Raw genomic sequence first — 25913 nt, 5'->3', positions numbered from 1 at the left:
AGACCTGAACTCTACTGTACTCAATACAATGTACAACTGGCAGGACATGCTAGTCGGAAGAGAGAGGAAGACCTGAACTCTACTGTACTCAATACAATGTACAACTGGCAGGACAGACTAGTCGGAAGAGAGAGGAAGACCTGAACTCTACTGTACTCAATACAATGTACAACTGGCAGGACATGCTAGTCGGAAGAGAGAGGAAGACCTGAACTCTACTGTACTCAATACAATGTACAACTGGCAGGACAGACTAGTCGGAAGAGAGAGGAAGACCTGAACTCATGGAAAGTCTTAGTTCTTTCACTTCTGTAACCACTGATGCTGCTATCTTAAGACTAGTGACAGTGACCGGAGGTTTTCCTTACAACACTGCACTCAAAGACTTGTACTGAGATAGAGTTGAGCACGCATATACTTAATTCCACTAAGAACTGTCTAGTTGGCCAGGTTAGTGTCAGTTATCTATGGAAGATTTCCCATGTTGACTCAACCTGTGATGTGACCCTGTTATGGAGGCCGTTGGAGTAAACCGGGATCTGACGTGGGTGTAGAGGTAAACATGGACGTTGTCATCCAAGGACACTCTCTACATCCCAAATAGTACCCTAAACCCTTTATAGTGCACTACTTCTGACCAGTTCTATATGGAATCATAGAGCTCGGGTCAAAAGTACTCTAAAATATAGGGAATAGGGTGGCATTTGGTGCATACCCTCTCCCTCTGGGAACTGCTAATATTTATTCAATTGGTGGTCAGACTTGTCTGTCTATGGACCAAAGTCCCTAGTCACTGACATGTGGACACAGCGCTGTAATGATACAGGTTAGACACAACACAGGTGAGTCACAGAGAAGATGGTCACTGTGTTGGAGAGAGGGGGTGGGGTACAGTATAGCCACAGGCCGGGGTCTGGAGAAAGGTGGGGTAGATACAGGACAGATGAAGTTTCAGTGAAAGGTTATCACTGTCACAGACAGTTCTATATGGAGACCCAGGTGGGATGAACTGTGATAAATGACTAGTGCGTCACGGAGCGTCAGACAAAGACGGGCGGGAACAGACATGCTGGGATACCTCTTTTGAGTGGAGTGGTCCTCTGTCCTCTTTATTCACACTAGACATATTGTTGAGGTGACTGTCGAGGGATATGGGCTGAAGGATGTTCCTATTGTGTTGATCTGCTGTGATATTAACACTAGCTAGTCCTTCTACACACCAACTTGCCTGGAGTATACTGCTTCAATGCACTAGGCTATTGTCGCAGCTTCACTGTGGAGTTGGGATCATATTGGAACAGGAGGACAGGTTTGGGATCTGAATAGACTTCTATAACAGACCTGTCTGTAGTGCCAGTCCCGGGTAGGTGAGAATATTTTCATTCATAGTAGATGGGAGAGAATTGGAAACTGTTTTTGAATTTTACTAGGTCATCTTCTTTCTCCATGTTTGCTATAGTAGCCTATCGATTCTATAGTGAGAGTGGTGTGTGTGTGTGTGTGTGTGTGTGTGTGTGTGTGTGTAAGGAGAGGAGAGAAGTGACAAGAGTAAGTGAGAGTGAGGGAGGATTGACAGGAGTGAGAGTGAGCGAGGAGAGGGTGGAGTGAGAGAGGAGCGAAGAGAGTGAGGGGTCTGTTCTGTTAGTTAAACGTGAGAGGTCTGTCTGCTTCTTGTCCTGTGAGTCAAGAGTTCGGAACCAGAGAGGGGACGTCACCCCTCAGGTGTCAGCAGGGTCAGGTCATGACCCCACAACAGGGGTCACAACTAGGGGTCACCTGTAGGGGACAGGGTTAGGGTTATTACAGGACAGCTGCTCTATTACAGGACAGCTGCTCTGTCAGGAGGCTGGCTGGATACTTAAATAAACATTGTCATGCTGAAACAAGAAGGGCCTTCCTCGAACTGCTGCCACAAAGTTGGAAGCACTGAATCATCTATAATGTCATTGTATGCTGTAGCGTACACTGGAACGCTACGGAACTAAGGGGCCTAGCCCGAACCATGAAAAACAGCCTCAGGCTATTATTGCTCCTCCACCAAACTTTACAATTGGCACTATGCATTCGGACAGGTAGCCTTCTCCTGGCATCCTCCAAAACCAGATTCGTTCGTCAGGTCTGCCAGATGGTGAAGCGTGATTCATCACTCCAGAGAATGTGTTTCCGCTGCTCCAGAGTCCAATGGAGGCAAGATTTACACCACTCCAGCCGACGCTTGGCATTGTGCATGGGGATCTTAGGCTTGTGTGCGGCTGCTCGGGCATGGAAACCCATTTCATGAAGCTCCTGACAAACAGTTATTGTGCTGACGTTGCTTCCAGAGGCAGTTTGGAACTCAGTAGTGAGGACAGGCGATTTTTACGCGCTTCAGCACTCGGCTGTCCTGTTCTGTGAGCTTGTGTGGCCTACCACTTCACGGTTGATCCTTTGTTGCTCCTAGACATTTCACAATAACAGCATTTACAGTTGACCGGGGCAGCTCTAGCAGGGCAGAAATTTGGCACCAACTGACTTGTTGGAAAGGGGGCATCCTATGACGGTGCCATGTTGAGTCACTGAGCTCTTCAGTAAGGCCATTCTACTGCCAATGTTTCTCTATGGAGATTGCATGCCCGTGTGCTCAATTGTATAGACCTGTCAGCAACAGGTGTGGCTGAAATAGCAAAATCTACTAATTTGAATTGGTGTCCACATACCTTTGTATAGTGTATCTAGAGAACATAAGACCGTCAGTCCAGGACAGTTTGATCTGCTGCCTATGCTTTGCTACGATACCTATATTTAGCATGATTTGTAGATTTCTTCTGTTTGACACGTCTAATATTTTGTAAAACTGAGATAAACACACAACCAAAATGCAGTGTTGAGACGATAAAAATGATAGATATGACTTTTAAGGTGCAGTTTTAGAAATGTATATCCCATGTCTTCCTGTCCTGATCCCTCTGCTGTCCAGCAGTGTATCCTGACTTGTATTTCTGCCGCCCCTCACAGAGCTCTGTGGTCAGGTTATAGCCCTATAATCCAAGCTAGAAGAGTTAGAAGCTTAGAGACCAGACCTCAGACAGTCATATAAGGTTTTATGCTGGTCTACCTGAGGGACCAACTATTATGACCTCAGTACTAGTTGACGTTTTATTGTCACATTCAGTACAGTGAAATGGTTATCTTGCATACTATCTAATAGCTTTATGGTTTCAATCTCAACTCTGCTTCTGTTTTTTGTTCTTCCAAGAGAACAACCATCCATGGTGAGTGCATAAAAGTTAAATTGTTCAGTGAATACCCCCTACCCACCATTCTGTGTTGGACATACTGTTTATTTCTGTTACTCTGACCGACAAGACATGTTTTCTTCTTCTGTTTCAGAACTCGAGGCAAAGGAGGCGTGTGATTGGCTACGAGCGGCAGGATTCCCCCAATACGCTCAGCTCTTTGAAGGTAGTTAACTCAATCAGCCAATAACACACCATAACAATGCAACACTGGTACACACACAAACACACACACACACATTTGACTGTCAGCTCCCCTCTCCAGTCATGTATTATTGTGTGAGAGAATGGTTTGATCGTAACAGACACATTATAATAAGGTAATAAAGTCATAATAGACGAACTATAAAACAAAAACGTAAGTTTTATTTTGAAACAACCTCTGTTGTGAAATGAGCCACTGTTGATTTTAACATTGATGTAGAGTTTCTATATGAGGAGCGAATTATCTGGCATAGTCTGTCTTCCTCTTACACTGCCCTGCCCCCTCTGTCCCCTCCTCTCCGCTCATGTCCTCTCCGCTCATGTCCTCTCCTCTCCACTCATGTCCTCTCCGCTCATGTCCTCTCCCTTCCTCTCCGCTCATGTCCTCTCCCCTCCTCTCCGCTCATGTCCTCTCCGCTCATGTCCTCTCCCCTCCTCTCCGCTCATGTCCTCTCCGCTCATGTCCTCTCCGCTCATGTCCTCTCCCCTCCTCTCCGCTCATGTCCTCTCCGCTCATGTCCTCTCCCCTCCTCTCCTCTCATGTCCTCTCCGCTCATGTCCTCTCCTCTCCGCTCATGTCCTCTCCGCTCATGTCCTCTCCCCTCCTCTCCGCTCATGTCCTCTCCCCTCCTCTCCGCTCATGTCCTCTCCGCTCATGTCCTCTCCCCTCCTCTCCTCTCATGTCCTCTCCCCTCCTCTCCTCTCATGTCCTCTCCCCTCCTCTCCTCTCATGTCCTCTCCCCTCCTCTCCGCTCATGTCCTCTCCGCTCATGTCCTCTCCCCTCCTCTACGCTCATGTCCTCTCCCCTCCTCTCCTCTCATGTCCTCTCCGCTCATGTCCTCTCCCCTCCTCTCCTCTCATGTCCTCTCCCCTCCTCTCCGCTCATGTCCTCTCCGCTCATGTCCTCTCCCCTCCTCTCCTCTCATGTCCTCTCCCCTCCTCTCCGCTCATGTCCTCTCCGCTCATGTCCTCTCCCCTCCTCTCCTCTCATGTCCTCTCCGCTCATGTCCTCTCCTCTCCTCTCATGTCCTCTCCCCTCCTCTCCTCTCATGTCCTCTCCCCTCCTCTCCGCTCATGTCCTCTCAGCTCATGTCCTCTCCCCTCCTCTCCGCTCATGTCCTTTCCGCTCATGTCCTCTCCCCTCCTCTCCGCTCATGTCCTCTCCGCTCATGTCCTCTCCCCTCCTCTCCGCTCATGTCCTCTCCGCTCATGTCCTCTCCCCTCCTCTCCGCTCATGTCCTCTCCTCTCATGTCCTCTCCCCTCCTCTCCGCTCATGTCCTCTCCCCTCCTCTCCGCTCATGTCCTCTCCCCTCCTCTCCGCTCATGTCCTCTCCCCTCCTCTCCTCTCATGTCCTCTCCGCTCATGTCCTCTCCCCTCCTCTCCTCTCATGTCCTCTCCGCTCATGTCCTCTCCGCTCATGTCCTCTCCCCTCCTCTCCGCTCATGTCCTCTCCGCTCATGTCCTCTCCCCTCCTCTCCGCTCATGTCCTCTCCGCTCATGTCCTCTCCGCTCATGTCCTCTCCCCTCCTCTCCGCTCATGTCCTTTCCGCTCATGTCCCCTCCTCTCCGCTCATGTCCTCTCCGCTCATGCCCTCTCCCCTCCTCTCCGCTCATGTCCTCTCCCCTCCTCTCCTCTCCCCTCCTCTCCGCTCATGTCCTCTCCCCTCCTCTCCGCTCATGTCCTCTCCGCTCATGTCCTCTCCCCTCCTCTCCGCTCATGTCCTCTCCGCTCATGTCCTCTCCCCTCCTCTCCGCTCATGTCCTCTCCGCTCAGGTCCTCTCCCCTCCTCTCCGCTCATGTCCTCTCCGCTCATGTCCTCTCCCCTCCTCTCCGCTCATGTCCTCTCCGCTCATGTCCTCTCCCCTCCTCTCCGCTCATGTCCTCTCCGCTCATGTCCTCTCCCCTCCTCTCCTCTCATGTCCTTTCCGCTCATGCCCTCTCCCCTCCTCTCCGCTCATGTCCTCTCCCCTCCTCTCCTCTCCCCTCCTCTCCGCTCATGTCCTCTCCCCTCCTCTCCGCTCATGTCCTCTCCGCTCATGTCCTCTCCCCTCCTCTCCGCTCATGTCCTCTCCGCTCATGTCCTCTCCCCTCCTCTCCGCTCATGTCCTCTCCGCTCAGGTCCTCTCCCCTCCTCTCCGCTCATGTCCTCTCCGCTCATGTCCTCTCCCCTCCTCTCCGCTCATGTCCTCTCCGCTCATGTCCTCTCCCCTCCTCTCCGCTCATGTCCTCTCCGCTCATGTCCTCTCCCCTCCTCTCCTCTCATGTCCTTTCCGCTCATGTCCTCTCCCCTCCTCTCCGCTCATGTCCTCTCCGCTCATGTCCTCTCCCCTCCCCTCCTCTCCGCTCATGTCCTCTCCGCTCATGTCCTCTCCCCTCCTCTCCGCTCATGTCCTCTCCGCTCATGTCCTCTCCGCTCATGTCCTCTCCGCTCATGTCCTCTCCCCTCCTCTCCGCTCATGTCCTCTCCCCTCCTCTCTGCTCATGTCCTCTCCTCTCATGTCCTCTCCCCTCCTCTCCGCTCATGTCCTCTCCGCTCATGTCCTCTCCTCTCCGCTCATGTCCTCTCCTCTCATGTCCTCTCCCCTCCTCTCCGCTCATGTCCTGTCCTCTCCTCTCCCCTCCTCTCCTCTCATGTCCTCTCCGCTCATGTCCTCTCCCCTCCTCTCCGCTCATGTCCTCTCCGCTCATGTCCTCTCCCCTCGTCTCCGCTAATGTCCTCTCCGCTCATGTCCTCTCCACTCCTCTCCGCTCATGTCCTCTCCCCTCCTCTCTGCTCATGCCCTCTCCCCTCCGCTCATGTCCTCTCCGCTCATGTCCTCTCCCCTCCTCTCCGCTCATGTCCTCTCCGCCCATGTCCTCTCCCCTCCTCTCCGCTCATGTCCTCTCCGCCCATGTCCTCTCCCTTCCTCTCCGCTCATGTTCTCTCCGCCCATGTCCTCTCCCCTCCTCTCCGCTCATGTCCTCTCCGCTCATGTCCTCTCCCCTCCTCTCCGCTCATGTCCTCTCCGCTCATGTCCTCTCCCATCCTCTCCGCTCATGTCCTCTCCGCTCATGTCCTCTCCCCTCTCCGCTCATGTCCTCTCCCCTCTCCGCTCATGTCCTCTCCGCTCATGTCCTCTCCGTTCATGTCCTCTCCGCTCATGTCCTCTCCTCTCATGTCCTCTCCCCTCCTCTCCCCTCATGTCCTCTCCCCTCATGTCCTCTCCCCTCATGTCCTCTCCGCTCATGTCCTCTCCCCTCCTCTCCGCTCATGTCCTCTCCCCTCCGCTCATGTCCTCTCCGCTCATGCCCTCTCCCCTCCTCTCCGCTCATGTCCTCTCCGCTCATGTCCTCTCCCCTCCTCTCCGCTCATGTCCTCTCCGCTCATGTCCGCTCCCCTCCTCTCCGCTCATGTCCTCTCCCCTCCTCTCCGCTCATGTCCTCTCCCCTCTCCGCTCATGTCCTCTCCCCTCCGCTCATGTCCTCTCCGCTCATGCCCTCTCCCCTCCTCTCCGCTCATGTCCTCTCCGCTCATGTCCTCTCCCCTCCTCTCCGCTCATGTCCTCTCCGCTCATGTCCGCTCCCCTCCTCTCCGCTCATGTCCTCTCCCCTCCTCTCCGCTCATGTCCTCTCCCCTCTCCGCTCATGTCCTCTCCGCTCATGTCCTCTCCTCTTATGTCCACTCCGCTCATGTCCACGACCCTCATGTCCTCTCCCCTCATGTCCTCTCCTCTCATGTCCTCTCCCCTCATGTCCTCTCCCCTCATGTCCTCTCCCCTCATGTCCTCTCCGCTCATGTCCTCTCCCCTCCTCTCCGCTCATGTCCTCTCCGCTCATGTCCTCTCCCATCCTCTCCGCTCATGTCCACTCCTCTTATGTCCACTCCTCTCATGTCCTCTCCGCTCATGTCCTCTCCCCTCCTCTCCTCTCATGTCCTCTCCTCTCCCCTCATGTCCTCTCCTCTCCGCTCATGTCCTCTCCTCTCATGTCCTCTCCCCTCCTCTCCGCTCATGTCCTCTCCGCTCATGTCCTCTCCTCTCATGTCCTCTCCGCTCATGTCCTCTCCGCTCATGTCCTCTCCCCTCATGTCCACGACCCTCATGTCCTCTCCCCTCAGGTCCTCTCCTCTCATGTCCTCTCCGCTCATGTCCTCTCCCCTCATGTCCTCTCCCCTCATGTCCTCTCCCCTCATGTCCTCTCCGCTCATGTCCTCTCCCCTCCTCTCCGCTCATGTCCTCTCTGCTCATGTCCCCTCCTCTCCGCTCATGTCCTCTCCCCTCTCCGCTCATGTCCTCTCCCCACTCCGCTCATGTCCTCTCCCCTCCTCTCCTCTCATGTCCACTCCTCTCATGTCCTCTCCCCTCCTCTCCGCTCATGTCCTCTCCCCTCCTCTCCGCTCATGTCCTCTCCTCTCATGTCCACTCCTCTCATGTCCTCTCCGCTCATGTCCTCTCCCCTCTCCGCTCATGTCCTCTCCCCTCTCCGCTCATGTCCTCTCCCCTCCTCTCCTCTCATGTCCATTCCTCTCATGTCCTCTCCCCTCCTCTCATGTCCACTCCTCTCATGTCCTCTCCGCTCATGTCCTCTCCCCTCCTCTCCTCTCATGTCCTCTCCCCTCATGTCCTCTCCCCTCCTCTCCGCTCATGTCCTCTCCTCTCATGTCCTCTCCGCTCATGTCCACTCCTCTCATGTCCTCTCCGCTCATGTCCACGACCCTCATGTCCTCTCCCCTCGTCCTCTCCCCTCATGTCCACTCCTCTCATGTCCTCTCCGCTCATGTCCTCTCCTCTCCCCTCATGTCCTCTCCCCTCCTCTCCTCTCATGTCCTCTCCCCTCCTCTCCCCTCATGTCCTCTCCCCTCCTCTCCTCTCATGTCCTCTCCCCTCCTCTCCTCTCATGTCCTCTCCCCTCCTCTCCTCTCATGTCCACTCCTCTCATGTCCACTCCTCTCATGTCCACTCCGCTCATGTCCTCTCCCCTCCTCTCCTCTCATGTCCTCTCCCCTCATGTCCTCTCCCCTCATGTCCTCTCCGCTCATGTCCTCTCCCCTCCTCTCCGCTCATGTCCTCTCATGTCCTCTCCCCTCCTCTCCGCTCATGTCCTCTCTGCTCATGTCCTCTCCCCTCCTCTCCGCTCATGTCCTCTCCTCTTATGTCCACTCCTCTCATGTCCTCTCCCCTCCTCTCCGCTCATGTCCTCTCCCCTCCTCTCCTCTCATGTCCTCTCCTCTCATGTCCTCTCCCCTCCTCTCCGCTCATGTCCTCTCCTCTCATGTCTTCTCCCCTCCTCTCCGCTCATGTCCTCTCCGCTCATGTCCTCTCCCCTCCTCTCCACTCATGTCCTCTCCTCTTATGTCCACTCCTCTCATGTCCTCTCCGCTCATGTCCTCTCCCCTCCTCTCCTCTCATGTCCTCTCCTCTCATGTCCTCTCCCCTCCTCTCCGCTCATGTCCTCTCCGCTCATGTCCTCTCCCCTCCTCTCCGCTCATGTCCTCTCCCCTCCTCTCCGCTCATGTCCTCTCCTCTCATGTCCTCTCCCCTCCTCTCCGCTCATGTCCTCTCCTCTCATGTCCTCTCCCCTCCTCTCCGCTCATGTCCTCTCCCCTTCTCTCCTCTTATGTCCTCTCCTCTCATGTCCTCTCCCCTCCTCTCCGCTCATGTCCTCTCCCCTCATGTCCTCTCCCCTCATGTCCTCTCCCCTCATGTCCTCTCCCCTCATGTCCTCTCCCCTCATGTCCTCTCCGCTCATGTCCTCTCCCCTCCTCTCCGCTCATGTCCTCTCCTCTCATATCCACTCCTCTCATGTCCTCTCCCCTCCTCTCCGCTCATGTCCTCTCCTCTTATGTCCACTCCTCTCATGTCCTCTCCCCTCCTCTCCCCTCATGTCCTCTCCCCTCATGTCCTCTCCCCTCATGTCCTCTCCCCTCATGTCCTCTCCCCTCATGTCCTCTCCTCTCATATCCACTCCTCTCATATCCACTCCTCTCATGTCCTCTCCGCTCATGTCCTCTCCCCTCATGTCCTCTCCCCTCATGTCCTCTCCGCTCATGTCCTCTCCCCTCCTCTCCGCTCATGTCCTCTCCTCTCATATCCACTCCTCTCATGTCCTCTCCCCTCCTCTCCGCTCATGTCCTCTCCTCTCATGTCCTCTCCCCTCCTCTCCGCTCATGTCCTCTCCTCTCATATCCACTCCTCTCATGTCCTCTCCCCTCCTCTCCGCTCATGTCCTCTCCTCTCATGTCCTCTCCCCTCCTCTCCGCTCATGTCCTCTCCTCTCATATCCACTCCTCTCATGTCCTCTCCCCTCCTCTCCGCTCATGTCCTCTCCTCTTAAGTTTTCTCCTTTCCTCTCATGTCCTCTCCCTTCAGGGAGGGAAGAGAGAAAAGTGATAGAGAGACAGGGGACTGCAGAAAGAGAGAAAGAGAGACTCGGCTGCGCTTTGGTCTGGATAGTTCCTGGCTAGAGTTACTACCCAAACATGTCCAGCACACTAAAACAAAGAGGTCATGAGAACGTTTTATCATCATGGTTTAGAAGCAGCCAGCTCTCCTCACCACTACTGCGGTTGGATCAGTGTGTATGGAAAGAAGTGCTTTCCACATGTTGTCCCCCTGTATTCAGCTGTATTCAGCTCCATACAGCCTGCTCACTAAAGGAAACAACGTTTTCCAAGACTGTAGTGTTTCAATTCAGGTGAAGCTGTTGTATTGAGGGAGACACTGATGAGTAGACGTGAATATTGAGTATAAAATAACTGCATTTTGAAACCATTTCTAAATTCCTGCCGGCTGCGGCTCCCAGCACCCAGACCTGTCTGAGTGTATTCTGATATCTGTGTTTCTCCTTATGTGACAGACGTTACGCTACGTTGCTTTCATAAAACAGTTAATGGTACCACATGAATGCAGTGGAATGTAATATGGAGGGTCTGGAGTGAATCTGTGGTTGCGTCCCAAATGGCACCCTATTGCCTACATAGTGGACTATGGGCCCTGGTCAAAAGTAGTACACTACGTGGGCAATGAGGTGCCATTTGGGACGCAGCTGTGTGTTACATAACAGGAGGCCAATACCCAGAGACAGACGTAATGCTGCTACTGCTCAACGTCTCAGCGCCGTTATTTGGGCAAACCCTGTCTCTCTTCATTACCATCTCTCTCTCTCTCTCTCTCTCAACCTGGTGACTCCTCTCTCTCTCTCTCTCTCTCTTTTTTTCTCTCTCTCTCTCTCGCCCACCCCTGGATAGCTCTCTGGAAACAATGTGCTTTCCTTCTCAGAGCTCTTCTGTTTAACTTCCTGAGTTAAAAAGTGCCACGTGTTTCCAGCCTTGCTGCCCTATTAAGGAGCTAGATAACTACCGAGGAGAAATGTTTTTATCTTTAATCTGAGAGCAGACTTTAATCTGTTAATCTGTTTCCTCCTCCTCAGATTCTCAGTTCCCCATCGACATCTCTCCTGTGAAGAAAGACCATGACTTTCTGGACAACGACCTGGTGGAACCTCTCTGCCGGTGAGTGGATTAAACCTGGTTGGGATTTTCCAAGACGACTTCCATACCGATTGCAGTGTCATTCAGTTGACATTGAATGTGTGAGATTGTATGCCAGTCAGTAAGGTAACACCAGAGAGAGCTGAGTGGTTTGAGCCTCAGGGACGTGAAATGGATCAACATCGCTTAAACTGACAGAGCGATAATCACTTGTGAACAACAAGCACGTCACTCACGCATCTAGGAGTCCTTTTACTAAACAGACGTCACAGGAAAAAACAGCAACACAACAGATTAGCCAACCTGCCAGACCAGAGGGGTATACTGCAAAGTAAGATCAATGCGTTAGCCAGCTAACTTAAATATAGTGAAATAACTTTTTATTTTATGGTAAGATAAAATTGAAATAGGCATTGTCTAATTGACTCATGAACCAGAAAATCAATAGTTATGTCTGTGCCCATTTGAACCTGTTTCTGTCTGGCAAGACTAGTAGTCAAGCTCAACCTCACCATTGTTTCCCCTCTGCTATGCCAAGACAGTAACGGTCTCTGATTGGGTTCAAAACAGCCCTTTAGTTCCCCATGTTGCCCTATATTGCTATGGAAACTTTCCCCAGAGACGGTCAGCAGAGAGAAGGTCTGCGTCTGAAATGGCACCCTATTCCTTATATAGTGCACTACTTTTGTCCAGGGCCCACAGGAATTTGTCAAAATAGTGCACTACAAAGGGAATAGGGTGCTATTTGGGATGAAACCAAGGTAGGAGGAGGGAAGGGCTGCCTTCACAACCTAAAACACTGTGACGCTAAACAACACTTAAGCAACTCATCTGCATTCCAAACTAGCCCTGGAGACAATGCCTCCCAGCTCCCACCTCCCTGTGACTCTGTCTCCCTGTGAGTGTCACCCCCATACACCATCCCGGACTCAAACATGCTGTTTGCCTGTCACTGTGTGGTGAGCAGAGTAACACTTCCTGTCTTCACACTGACCACAGAGCTGAGAGGAACAGATGGATACAGTATGTCACACTCTCCACTGCTGTTTTCTCTTTGATCCCTGGTTATTCAGGCTCTATTATGCTCTATAGTCAAAGCTTTTTAGTCTTGAGACGTTAGGGGCCCTCAACACTCTCTATAGGCTCTACATGCTCCAACAGCTTCTGTAAGGGCCATGGGAGCTAACCTGAAATGGCAATCTATTCCCTATAGTGCCATACATTTAACTAGAGCTCTATGGGCCCTTGTCAAAGTAGTGTACTATATAGGGAAAATGGTACCATTTGGGACACAGATCTCCAGCCCTACTGTATCCTGGTGGCTCCAGTGCAGCAGGAGGAGGCTAGCCTCGTCTAACTCTGCTACATCTGGGAAAGGGAAAGAGAAAGGTGGATACATAGTAAGTTGTACAACTGAATGCATTCAACTAAAATGTGTCTTCCACATTTAACCCAACCCCTCTGAATCAGAGAGGTGCGGAGGCCTGCCTTAATTGACATGCACGTCTTCGGCTTTTCACTGTCACTGAATCCACGTGAACCCTGCATGGGACAGCATCTGGAGTGGTAAAACGTTACTACTATCATACCACAAATCTTCCATCGAGCACTATTTTGTCCTTTTTCCGTGGGATTGGTTAGGAATGTGTTGTTATGTTTTCCTCTGTAGTTGTAGTTGTTGTCGTTGTTGCTTTAGGCAGGGCAGCTTGTTGGCCTGATTGTCTCTGCCTTATTTACCTCTACAATAGGCCAGCCTTCCCTACTGTCAGTTAGCTAGCTGTCCCACAGGCCCCTACTCTCAGCCAGCAAGCTGTCTCACAGCCCCCTACTCCCCTACTCTCAGCCAGACTAGCTGACTCACAGCCCCTTACTCTCAGCCAGACTAGCTGTCCCACAGGCTCCTATTCCCCTACTCTCAGCCAGACTAGCTGTCCCACAGGCTCCTACTCCCCTACTCTCAGCCAGACTAGCTGTCCCACAGGCTCCTACTCTCCTACTCTCAGCCAGACTAGCTGTCCCACAGGCTCCTATTCCCCTACTCTCAGCCAGACTAGCTGTCCCACAGGCTCCCATTCCCCTACTCTCAGCCAGACTAGCTGTCCCACAGGCTCCTACTCCCCTACTCTCAGCCAGACTAGCTGTCCCACAGGCCCCTACTCTCAGCCAGCAAGCTGTCTCACAGCCCCCTACTCCCCTACTCTCAGCCAGACTAGCTGTCCCACAGGCCCATACTCTCCTGCTCTCAGCCAGACTAGCTGTCCCACAGGCCCCTACTCCCCTACTCTCAGCCAGACTAGCTGTCCCACAGGCCCCTACTCCCCTACTCTCAGCCAGACTAGCTGTCCCACAGGCCCCTACTTCCCTACTCTCAGCCAGACTAGCTGTCCCACAGGCCCCTACTCCCCTACTCTCAGCCAGACTAGCTGTCCCACAGGCCCCTACTCCCCTACTCTCAGCCAGCAACCTGTCCCACAGGCCCCTACTCCCCTACTCTCAGCCAGACTAGCTGTCCCACAGGCTCCTATTCCCCTACTCTCAGCCATGCTAGCTGTCCCACAGGCCCATACTCTCCTACTGTTTGTGAGATATATTGTAAATTCCCATTGTTACATTAGCAATTTGTGGGTGAGATTGAATTGAAACCAACTTTAACAGTTATGGAGCTGTTTAGAGCTGGTTAGCCCCGATAACATCAACATGAACCTAGTTTCCTTTGTGTTTAGGAATTCTACTGGATAGAAGGACAGAGTGACTAAGAGGGAGCATGAACAAGAAGTCTATGTGCAGCTGAGGAAGCAACATAGACTAGTCCGTTAGGTGTTGCTGGAGAATTTCTGTGAACCACAGGCGAATAGATTAATGACTACCACAGCAGGCTACCCTCAGCCCCTCAGGACCTCAGCAGTCTTCACCAATTAGGTCCCTGTCAGGGAGAGAGAGGCCAGAAGCAGACAGACAGGCAGGAAGATAGAGAGAGAGAGGCCAGAGCATCTGCCCATTAAGCTATTAGCCACAGTTAGCAGGCATGATTAGGTTTGGACTGTCCTGGCTGTGTAGTCGTCAGCCCCACAGTCATTTAGCTCCTGGACTGGAGAACAGATCGAACTACACTGGCTGACTGTGTCTATTCCTGGTGACTTCTCTCGGAGAGAAGGATGAACTCTGATGATATTGTTTACATCCATTTGGCTTGTTTCTCTTCCAGGCGACTCAACACCTTGAACAAGTGTGCCTCTATGAAACTAGACGTCAACCTCCCTAAGAAAAAGGTAAGTCGAGGTTTTAATTATTATTATCATTATTATTATTATTATTATTATTATATTATGACCGCTATGATCCTGTTCATTTGCGCAGTGATAAATGTATAACAGCTTTAGTCAAAGGATATTATGTATACCTTTCTAAGGTATTATGGTAATAAATACTGAAGATATTGGCCAACACAAAACTACTCCTCTTAGCCCCCTACCCTTCCATTCCTCTACCCTTCCATTCCTCTACCCTTCCATTCCTCTACCCTTCCATTCCTCTATCCTTCCATCCCTCTATCCTTCCATCCCTTTATCCTTCCATCCCTCTAACTCCTGTGATATGTGAGATCTGTCCAGTGTTGTAATCCCTAAAGGCGGTACTACTTCTGACCAGTGCCCTGATCAAAAGAAGTGTAGTATAAGGAATAGGGTGCCATTTGGGACGCAGCCATCACCTCTTCCTTCAGTGTGGAGGGAAGCCCCTCAAGGCTTCAGGTTGTTTCCTATTGGTTTATTTATGGCTGTAGAACCAGATAAGTGCTGTTATATCGTCATGATTATGTGATCGATATAGAACTGTAATGTGATTATAACTGAACAGACACATCCTCTGGTTCCGTTTTTTACTGTTTGGAAAAAAACGCAAATTACATTTGCCTCTCCTTCCTGGAGAAGATACAGATAGACAGGCTGTGATGTCACACCCTCACAGATCTCACAATCAAAATATCTAGATACATCTGTCCCATCAGCTTATAACTACAACCAATCAGTCGGATTGTATCTTGTTACCATGTGTTGACAACAGTGTACTGACAGCGCTATGGGTCTTCTCCCTTCCTGTGTGTCCAGAGGGAAGACTCGGATGAGTGTGTTTATGTAACTTTTAACAGGTTTAGATTTCTACCTGACAAGGTGATGTGTTGATAATTGATTTTGTGTTGTCTTCCTGTCTATTCAGAGTGAAGACTCTGATGAGGAGGACCTGTTTGCCATCAGTGACAGATGGACGTTTGAGTGTACGAGCCGCCGCTGGTCCAGACTAAAGGGGGAGGGGCATAGTCCCAGGGAGGGGGAGGGGCAGGCCCTGCAGACCACCACCAGTAGCGAGAGTGTTCTAACTGACCTCAGCGAACCAGAGGTCTCATCTCTCCACAGTGAGAGCAGTGGGGGGAGTGGCCACCAGGCTATCAGCACAGAGGACTCCGACAGCTCTAACCGGAACTACTACGACTCTGCAGCGATGCCTGAACCTGACTCCACCTCCCTTACCCTACCGCACCTCCCCTACTACGGCTCGCTGCCCGCCAAAAACGGCCGCGCCAGACGGACCCGAGCCAAGGACTTCCTGCACCGCATGGAGACACTACGTTCCCGGGGCACGCTGGGTAGGGGGCATTGCAAGAAGCTGGTGATCAGCGCTCCGGTACTGCAGACAGAGCCACAGGCCCTGAAGACGCTGCGCTGCGTGGAGATCACCAATGAGGACAGGTCGGGGGCGGAGGTAACCACTGGGGGACCTATCCTAGGGCTAACCCCCCAGTGCCCCTCCAGCAGCGAGGGCAGCCACTCCAGCGGCAGCACTGTCTCATCCCCCAGTCTGCAGGAGAGGAAGCCCCACTCCCAGCGGACGGACCGGTCCGACGCCAAGCGCAGTGGCATGTATCTGGAGGACTTGGCCGTGTTCTCCAGCCTGCAGCGGATCGGTGGCGTGGCCCAGGGGAAGAGGGGTGTGGCCGAACACAATCAGCGTAACGAGTTCCGCTCCTACGAGAACCTGGTGGTCCACATCCCCAAAGACCACAAGCCTGGCACCTTCCCCAAGGCCCTGTCCATAGAGAGCCTCTCCCCCATCCTGGGGGCCTCTGTCCCCTGCCACAGCGACCACATCAACCCCCTGGAGCCCCAGTCCAACCCCCACCCTACCTATAACCCAAGTGAGTTCTACCACCGTCCACTCACCCAGTTCTGCCCACGGGGCAGTAGGATCAGTGTGTACGACAACGTCCCTGGGTCTCACCTCTATGCCTCTACTGGAGACCTGCTGGACCTGGAGAAGGAAGACCTGTTCCCCCACCTGGATGACATCCTGCAGCACGTCAACGGCCTGCAGCAGATAGTGGACCGCTGGTCCAAGAACATTCTGCCCTCTGCAGGCTTGGACGGACAGGGGACCCATCCTGCAGGTATGCAGTCTTCCAGCCAGATCACGCTGGACTTTGAGGGGACGTCTGTTCTGGAGGGACAGAGCACATCCAGTGACGGGGACAGAGACGCCGTGTCCCTCATTGAGACTCACTGTACAGGACACAGAGAGAGGAGGGACTCAGGGGTGGGAGCATCACTAACCAGACCCAACCGGTAAGAATCATAGTCCTCAAATGGTTATTAACATCTCAGTTTTTAGTTCCTTGTAGAAATCCTTATCCTGTCGTTATTTCCATGCTGACAGTGCTGAATACTTACTCAAAACGTCCGCCTTTTAGAGGTGAAGTCTAGTGAATGATTTGTGGCCAGTTTCAGTAGTTTGATACATTTACAAATCTTCAAGTTGACATCATTGTCCAAGCTTGCATCCCAAATGGCACTCTATTCACTACATAATGCACCTTTTCCCTGCATACTTTCCTATGGGGATCTGGTCAAAAGTAGTGCACTATATAGGGAATAAGGTGCAATTTGGAATGTATACTAACTGTTGTCCTCTCTCTCTTTGGCATTAGTCTGCGATGGCCCAGCTTCCAGATGTCCAACCGGCTCAGCCACTCAGTGGCCTCGCTCCAGATCACCAACCAATCAGCAGGCCAGCTCAGCCTGCTGCAGAAGTTCTCTCTCCTCCGCCTCACTGCCATCATGGAGAAATACTCCATGTCCAACAAACACGGATGGACCTGGTGAGTACTATCAATCATTCAAGCCAAGCCTGTCAAGGCTGCACCCTATTCCTGTGTGTGAGTAGACATGGGACTCATCCTGTGTGTGTGAGTAGACAAGGGACTCATCCTGTGTTGTCTCTCTGTCAGGTCAGTTCCAAAGTTCATGAAGAGGATGAAGGTTCCAGACTACAAGGACAAGAATGTGTTTGGTGTTCCTCTGATCGTTCACGTCCAGCGCTCTGGTCAGCCCCTCCCCCTCAGTCTGCAGCAGGCCCTCCGATACCTCAGGAGCCAGTGTCTAGACCAGGTAGACTGTCAGTAGAGTGTAGACTGTCAGTCTCTCTCTCCGTAGAACCGGTCAGTCTGTCAGTGTCTAGACCAGGTCTGTCTGTCTGTCTAAACGTTCTGCTCTACTCCATCTGTAGGTGGGTCTGTTCCGTAAGTCTGGTGTGAAGTCTCGTATCCAGGCGCTGAGGCAGATGAATGAGTCGTCTCCTGATGATGTCAGCTACGAGGACCAGTCAGCGTACGACGTAGCAGACATGGTTAAACAGTTCTTCAGAGACCTGCCTGAACCTCTACTGACCAGCAAGCTGGGAGAGACCTTCCTACACATCTACCAGTGTAAGGACTGATACACACACACACACAGACAGACAAATCATACTACGGTATCTCTCGCATGGTTGGAAATTTCAACCACTATTTCTGTCTCACTCTCATTCCCTCTCTCTCCTCTCTTCTCCTCTCCTGTCCCCTCCTCCAGATGTTCCTAAGGACCAGCGGTTGCAGGCTGTGCAGACGGCCATCATGCTGATGTCAGACGAGAACAGGGAGGTGCTCCAGATGCTGCTCTGCTTCCTGTCTGATGTTACTTCCTCTGTGGAGGAGAACCAGATGACTCCCATGAACATCGCTGTGTGTTTGGCCCCGTCCCTGTTCCACCTCAACATCCTGAAGAAGGACAATCTCTCTCCCAGGTACACGCGTGCACACACACACACACATCACCTGATCAGCCCTAAAGTAAGACCAAACGAGGCACCATGGACTGTTCCTCCAGCAGTGTGTATAATAGACTGATACAACTATAACCCACTGGGTCTTGTATTTGGGTCACCTTGCTGTGCTCTATAATAAAGAATGATCCTATATACAGTATGCCCTACTTTTAGACTCGCCAGTGATGATGTCCTCCTAACTAGGTCTCTATGAAGACTGATGTTAACCAGGGGGAGTCTGGCTCAGGCATCAGGGGTCAACTACAGTGGAATAACTAACTACAGTAGACTGACTATTTGGTTCTGGCCTGTTTTTATTAAGAAGGTTCTGGAGCTCCAGGGTACTCTTTAAAACAGTGTTTTATGACATCACGCTGTGTACAAACAGAAACCTCTCATTTAACTAACTGGTGGAAGTGATTCTTTAAGGATTACAGGATCAAAGGGACAGCATGTAGAGAGAGATGTTGAGATGACCGGGGGGAGGGAGAGGATTGGAGAGGGAGAGGATGGGAGGGAAAGGATGGGAGGGGAGAGGGAGAGGATGGGAGGGAAAGGAGAGAGAGGGGGAGAGAATGGCAGAGAGGCGAGAGAGAGAGGGAGAGGATGGCAGGGAGGAGAGAGAGAGAGAGGGAGCGGATGGGAAGGAGAGGATGGGAGGGAGGGAGGGAGGGAGAGGATGGGAAGGAGAGGAGAGAGGATGGGAGGGAGGGAGAGGAGAGAGGATGGCAGGGTGGAGAGAGGGAGAGGATGGGAGGGAGAGGATGGGAGGATGGCAGGGTGGAGAGAGGGAGAGGATGGGAGGGAGAGGGGAGAGAGAGAGGATGGCAGGGAGGAGAGGGAGAGGATGGGAGAGGAGAGAGAGGAGAGGATGGGAAGGAGAAGAGGGAGAGGATGGGAGGAGGGGAGAGGGAGAGGATGGCAGGGAGGAGAGGGAGAGGATGAGAGGGAGAGGGGGGAGAGAGGGATGGGAGGGGAGGGAGAGGATGGAAGGAAGAGAGAGGGGAGAGAGGGAGAGGATGGCAGAGAGGAGGGAGAGGATGGCAGGGAGGAGAGAGGGAGAGGAGAGAGAGAGAGAGGAGGGAGAGGATGGGAGGGCGAGGAGGTTGGGAGGGACGGAGAGGGGGGGAGAGGATGGCAGGGAGGAGAGGGGGGAGAGGGAGAGGATGGCAGGGAGTAGAGAGAAGGAGAGTATGGCAGGGAGGAGGGAGAGGGGAGAGAGAGGGAGAGGATGGCAGGGAGAGGAGGGAGCGGATGGCGGGGAGGAGGGAGAGGAGAGAGGGAGAGGATGGCAGGGAGGAGGGAGAGGGGAGAGGATGGCAGGGAGGAGGGAGAGGAGAGAGACGGAGAGGAGGGAGAGGATGGCAGGGAGGAGGGAGAGGGAGAGGATGGGAGGGAGAGGATGGAGAGGATAGCAGGGAGAGGATGGCGGGGAGGAAGGAGAGAAGAGAGAGGATGGAGGGAGATGAGAGAGGGAGAGGATGGCAGGGAGGAGAGAGAGAGGGAGAGGATGGCAGGGAGGAGGGAGAGGATGGCAGGGAGAGGAGGGAGAGGATGGCGGGGAGGAGGGAGAGGAGAGAGGGAGAGGAGCGAGGGAGAGGATGGCAGGGAGGAGGGAGAGGAGAGAGACGGAGAGGATGGCAGGGAGAGGAGGGAGAGGATGGCAGGGAGGAGGGAGAGGAGAGAGAGGGAGAGGATGGCAGGGAGGAGGGAGAGGAGAGAGAGGGAGAGGATGGCAGGGAGAGGAGGGAGAGGATGGCGGGGAGGATGGAGAGAAGAGAGAGGATGGAGGGAGATGAGAGAGAGAGAGAGAGGGAGAGGATGGCGGGGAGGAGGGAGAGGAGGGAGAGAGAGGATGGTGGGGAGGAGGGAGAGGATGGCGGAGAGGAGAGAGGGAGAGGATGGCGGGGAGGATGGAGAGAAGAGAGAGGATGGAGGGAGATGGGAGAGGAGAGAGAGGGAGAGGATGGCGGGGAGGAGGGAGAGGAGGGAGAGAGAGGATGGTGGGGAGGAGGGAGAGGAGAGAGAGGGAGAGGATGGCAGGGAGGAGAGAGGGGGAGGAGGGAAAGGATGGCGGGGAGGATGGAGAGGAGAGAGGGAGAGTGGTGGGGAGGAGGGAGAGAAGAGAGAGGATGGAGGGAGAGAAGAGAGAGGATGGAGGAGAGAGAGGAGGAGGGAGAGGAGGGAGAGGATGGCGGAGAGGAGAGAGAGGGAGAGGATGGTGGGGAGGAGGGAGAGGATGGCGGGGAGGAGGGAGAGGAGAGAGGGAGAGGATGGTGGGGAGGAGGGAGAGGATGGCGGGGAGGAGAAAGGGAGAGGATGGCGGGGAGGAGGGAGAGGATGGCGGGGAGGAGGGAGAGGAGAGAGAGAGAGGGATAGGATGGCGGGGAGGAGGGAGAGGATGGCGGGGAGGAGGGAGAGGAGAGAGAGAGGGATAGGATGGCGGGGAAGGAAGAAGGACAGGAGAGAGAGGGATAGGAGCCATGACGAGTGGGTGTCTCAGCTGCATGGTGGACTCTGTTAATCTCTTAGGTTGGGAGGGAGGTTAACTACCTGTATTCAGTGGGAGAGAGGGAAAGGGTTAATGCGTTCATTTGGCACCTCGGCTGATGGACTCTGGCTGCTGTGTTCATAATTGTCTCATTACCCATGATCCTCTGCTGTGTTAGTAACTGTTATTCATGATCCTCAGGGCTATGCAGAGGAAGTACACAACAGGACGGCCCGACCAGAAGGACCTGAATGAGAACCTTGCCGCGACGCAGGGACTCGCCCACATGATCATAGAGTGCAACCGACTGTTTGAGGTAATAGACCTGAATAGAATACTTCATTAATAATCAACAATGCTACTAAGATGCCTTAGATACGTTGGATGTCATAAAATGTTCTAAGTCTAATTATAAAACATTAAAAAGCCTCATACCTGCTGACAGGTAAGATATAAAGCATTATACCTTCAGCCTTTTATGTGTTATCGAACCATTTAAAAACCTTGTTTTGTCATTTAGAAGACGCTTTTATCCTTAGCGACCTGATCTCTGATTGATCTTTCTTCTCCGACCAATCAGATTCCCCACGAGATGGTGACTCAGTCCAGGAACTCGTACGTGGAGGCAGACCTTCACGCTCCCACCTTAGAGGAGCTCTGTAGACAGCAGGAGGAGGACGATGCGTCCTACCAGACAGAGGCCAGACCCTGCCAGACACACTCCGAGACCAGACCTCAGAACCTGTACCAGAGCTACGTAGAGAGCAGGCTGCAGGAGCTCCTGAAGGAGGCCAGAGAGAAGGCTAAGGGCTGGGTGTCCTGCACCAGCTCAGACAACACTGAGCTCTACTGTAAGAAGGTGGGTGATGGGAACCCTTTGCGGCAGTGGCGTGTGGCGGTGGAAGTGGAGGCCCCTCCCTCGGTTTTGTTGAACCGCGTGCTGCGAGAGCGCCACCTGTGGGATGTGGACCTGCTACAGTGGAAGGTAGCTGAGACTCTGGACAGACACACTGAGGTGTTCCACTATGTCCTCAACCGCATGCCCCCACACCCCAGCAGAGACTTCCTGGTCCTACGGTGAGTGTGTGGCTTTGCGTGTGCGTGTTTCTATTTAGAATTTTGACATTTACATTTCAACTTAGAGGAAAGGTGAATCCCCAAGAGCATGTTAAATGCAATGTTTGTTGTTTCTGTAGAGCACACATCAACATAAAGCCCTGTCTGTTCTACCTGTCTGTACTGAATGAAGCTGACTCTGTCTCTCTTTCTGTCTCTTTCTGTCAGGTCGTGGAGGACTGACCTTCCCAAGGGGACGTGCGCATTGGTGTGTGTGTCTGTAGAACATGAGGACTGTCCCCGGGTCGGTGGGGTGAGGGCCGTGGTTCTAGAGTCCAACTACCTTCTAGAACCCTGCGGCTCTGGGAAGTCCAGACTCACTCACATCTGCAGGGTGGACCTCAAGTGAGTCCACACCTAACATACCTTAGCATATACTGTATAAATATAGTTCATTATTTTCAGAAGATTGTGTAGTTGTTGTTGTTGTTTGTTTTGTTTGAACCTGACCATGTGTTTTTGTTGATCCAGGGGGAGGAGTCCAGAGTGGTACAACAAGGCCTTTGGTCACCTCTGTGCTGCTGAAGCTGCTCGTATTCGCAACTCCTTCCAACCAATCAGCACAGAGGGGCCAGAGACCAAGATCTGACATTAGAGTCTTCTGTCCATAGAGCTAGACCCACACATACCTGGAGGGAACTAGACCCAACCTTGCTTAGCCTAGAACTAGTGTAACCGAGTTGGATTTGTAACCTCACTCCCCAACCTGAAATGTCTCCACATGTGCTATCGAACTGCTAACTTTTCGGTAGCGAAGTTGGCTAAGACGTTGTCAAGATACTGGTCCAGTAAGGATTTGTGAGTGAGGAAGCTATACCAAGGAAGCACAGTGACGTCTGTTACACTAGAGAATGATGTCTGGAGCTAGACCCATCCATGCCTTCCATGGCCTGCCAACCATGTCTGGAGCTAGACCCATCCATGCCTTCGATGGCCTGCCAACCATGTCTGGAGCTAGACCCATCCATGCCTTCCATGGCCTGCCAACCATGTCTGGAGCTAGACCCATCCATGCCTTCCATGGCCTGCCAACCATGTCTGGAGCTAGACCCATCCATGCCTTCCATGGCCTGCCAACCATGTCTGGTGCTAGACCCATCCATGCCTTCCATGGCCTGCCAACCATGTCTGGTGCTAGACCCATCCATGCCTTCCATGGCCTGCCAACCATGTCTGGAGCTAGACCCATCCATGCCTTCCATGGCCTGCCAACCATGTCTGGTGCAAGAGGAGTATATATTCATAGAGTCCTGAAGCCAATAGGCAGAGCTGCAGTGCTAAAGAATAAAATAGACCATGCTGACGAATGGTTAAAACCAGGGGGTGGCCGCCCTATCGCATCTGACCGCCGAACATCAGTCGTCATTTTCTATTTATTTCATCACCACCGTTTGTTGAACCCCAGCAGGTGATCTGCTGTTACTGTGCACGGCTAACGCTCATGTTGGTCTGTCTTGACATGTGATGCCAGAACACAGAGACCGAAGAGAGTATGGAGCTTCTCTGGACTCTCTGCACAACGACACAAGAAGACCTTCTTAGGTGCAGGATGTTATTAAGACGTTATTAGGATGTTATTATAATTAACCTATTATTATTATTGTTATTATTATTATTTGTATTATTATGACCGATAGGAGAACAAAATGAGGCTCCCAACGTCCATTAGTATTTAGTATTACAGTCATGTCTAGGACATGTAAGCTCTTCAAAGCTTCTGGGAAGCTGTATGTTATTTTATTCATGTAAAATGTCATGCTTTATGTTAGAAATGCTGTGTGTGCACGCATGTGTCTGTATATATCTCTGTGTGCGAAAACATACATGCAAGCATACTAGCTGTATATACTGTATATTTGAAAGGCTTAATGCTACAACTTATATATTGATTCCAGCATTGCATCATTGTTATTGTAATTCATACGGTACTAATCTGTAAACTGGTTTTACTGGGCTTTAACAGTGCTGTGTGTGTCTGAATGGCTGTAATGTTATTCTATATGACCTTAGTGTTTAAGGTTGAAAACTATGCCTGCATCCTAAATGGCACCTTATTTCCTATATAGTGCACCACTTTTTAGCAGAACCCCCATAGGGCTCTGATCAAAAGTAGTGCACTATATAGGGAATAGGATGCCATTTGGGAAGGAGCCCATGTGACTCAGGTTTGATCTCCAGACCTGCTGTAGAGAGCTGGCTGGACTGAGCTTCAGTTAAGTTCCAGAGACGAGATTTTTTAATTAAACAACGTAAAAAATGTTTGAAACGTTTATATTGCGTGTTTATTTTTACACAGACAAATGCAATTAGAATGGATTAGGATAGAAACTTAATTGCTCTAAGGGAATTTGCTTAGTTGAAAGTCGTTCTCTTTTCACTCCACTTGTAGTGTTACGGTGCGTGAATGAGGACGCAAAAGCGAATTAACGTAAACAGAGCTTCTTTAATAACAAAACAAACGTAGGCTCAGATGGACCGGCAGATTCCGACAGGACAGGACAAGGTTGCAGCAAACATGACGATAGTCTGGTTCAGGCATGAATAACACAAACAAGAATCCGACAAAGACAGAAACAAAAACAGAGAGAGATATAGAGGACTAATCAGAGGGAAAAAGGGAACAGGTGGGAAAAGGGGTGACGAGGTAGTTAGGAGGAGACAAGGAACAGCTGGGGGAAAGAGGGGGAGAAAAGGTAACCTAATAACGACCAGCAGAGGGAGACAGGGTGAAGGGAAAGGACAGAAACAAGACACAACATGACAATACATGACAGTACCCCCCCACTCACCGAGCGCCTCCTGGCGCACTCGAGGAGGAAACCTGGCGGCAACGGAGGAAATCATCGATCAGCGCACGGTCCAGCACGTCCCGAGAGGGAACCCAACTCCTCTCCTCAGGACCGTACCCCTCCCAATCTACTAGGTACTGATGACCACGGCCCCGAGGACGCATGTCCAAAATCCTACGGACCCTGTAGATGGGTGCGCCCTCGACAAGGATGGGGGGGGGGGGGGGAAGACGAGCGGGGGCGCGAAGAACGGGCTTGACACAGGAGACATGGAAGACCGGGTGGACGCGACGAAGATATCGCGGAAGAAGAAGTCGAACTGCGACAGGATTAATGATCTGAGAAATACGGAACGGACCAATGAACCGCGGGGTCAACTTGCGAGAAGCGGTCTTAAGGGGAAGGTTCTGAGTGGAGAGCCAAACTCTCTGACCGCGACAATATCTAGGACTCTTAGTTCTACGCTTATTAGCAGCCCTCACAGTCTGCGCCCTATAACGGCAAAGTGCAGACCTGACCCTCTTCCAGGTGCGCTCGCAACGTTGGACAAAAGCCTGAGCGGAGGGGACGCTGGACTCGGCGAACTGAGATGAGAACAGCGGAGGCTGGTACCCGAGGCTACTCTGAAAAGGAGATAGCCCGGTCGCAGACGAAGGAAGCGAGTTGTGGGCGTATTCTGCCCAGGGGAGCTGTTCTGACCAAGACGCAGGGTTGCGAAAAGAAAGACTGCGTAAGATGCGACCAATAGTCTGATTGGCCCGTTCTGCTTGACCGTTAGACTGGGGGTGAAAGCCGGAAGAGAGACTGACGGAAGCCCCAATCAAACGACAAAACTCCCTCCAAAATTGAGACGTGAATTGCGGACCTCTGTCCGAAACGACGTCTGACGGAAGGCCATGAATTCTGAAAACATTCTCGATGATGATTTGTGCCGTCTCTTTAGCAGAAGGAAGCTTAGCAAGGGGAATAAAATGAGCCGCCTTAGAGAACCTGTCGACAACCGTAAGAATAACAGTCTTCCCCGCTGACGAAGGCAGTCCGGTGACAAAATCTAAGGCGATGTGAGACCACGGTCGAGAGGGAATGGGAAGCGGCCTGAGACGGCCGGCAGGAGGGGAGTTACCGGACTTAGTCTGCGCGCAGACCGAACAAGCAGCCACGAAGCGACGCGTGTCATGCTCCCGGGTGGGCCACCAAAAACGCTGGCGAATGGAAGCAAGCGTACCCCGAACGCCAGGGTGGCCGGCTAACTTGGCAGAGTGAGCCCACTGAAGAACGGCCAGACGAGTAGGAACGGGAACGAAAAGAAGGTTCCTGGGACAAGCGCGCGGCGACGGAGTCTGAGTGAGTGCTTGCTTTACCTGCCTCTCAATTCCCCAGACAGTCAACCCGACAACACGCCCCTCAGGGAGAATCCCCTCGGGGTCAGTGGAGG

General features: G+C 52.5%; 1 protein-coding gene across 13 annotated transcripts in view; it reads left to right on the top strand.

The window, feature by feature from the left end:
• The window catches only part of stard13b (StAR-related lipid transfer (START) domain containing 13b), a 96181-nt gene extending 72231 nt beyond the window's left edge, over positions 1 to 23950 (top strand). For 11 of the 13 annotated variants that reach the window (XM_036965807.2, XM_090224712.1, XM_090224711.1 and 8 more), the window contains 12 exons: positions 3370 to 3441; positions 10891 to 10972; positions 14157 to 14220; positions 15167 to 16566; positions 16929 to 17099; positions 17229 to 17388; positions 17507 to 17705; positions 17848 to 18061; positions 20775 to 20889; positions 21154 to 21650; positions 21858 to 22034; positions 22161 to 23950. In XM_036965807.2, the coding sequence (XP_036821702.2) occupies positions 3370 to 3441; positions 10891 to 10972; positions 14157 to 14220; positions 15167 to 16566; positions 16929 to 17099; positions 17229 to 17388; positions 17507 to 17705; positions 17848 to 18061; positions 20775 to 20889; positions 21154 to 21650; positions 21858 to 22034; positions 22161 to 22278 (3269 nt within the window). In that variant the 3' untranslated portion in view covers positions 22279 to 23950. Of the gene's footprint in view, positions 1 to 821; positions 1368 to 3155; positions 3252 to 3369; positions 3442 to 10890; positions 10973 to 14156; positions 14221 to 15166; positions 16567 to 16928; positions 17100 to 17228; positions 17389 to 17506; positions 17706 to 17847; positions 18062 to 20774; positions 20890 to 21153; positions 21651 to 21857; positions 22035 to 22160 lie in introns of those variants that run through there. The other 2 variants (XM_021587779.3, XM_021587778.3) reach the window with 2 other exon arrangements.
• The last annotated feature ends 1963 nt before the right edge of the window (positions 23951 to 25913 follow it).

The sequence above is a fragment of the Oncorhynchus mykiss genome, chromosome 27, assembly GCF_057628025.1.
Source record: "Oncorhynchus mykiss isolate SJ-2025 chromosome 27, ASM5762802v1, whole genome shotgun sequence".
In the NCBI taxonomy this organism is placed as follows: domain Eukaryota; kingdom Metazoa; phylum Chordata; class Actinopteri; order Salmoniformes; family Salmonidae; genus Oncorhynchus; species Oncorhynchus mykiss.
The sequence above is the reverse complement of the archived record's forward strand: the minus strand, read 5'-3'. Positions and strand labels throughout refer to the sequence as shown.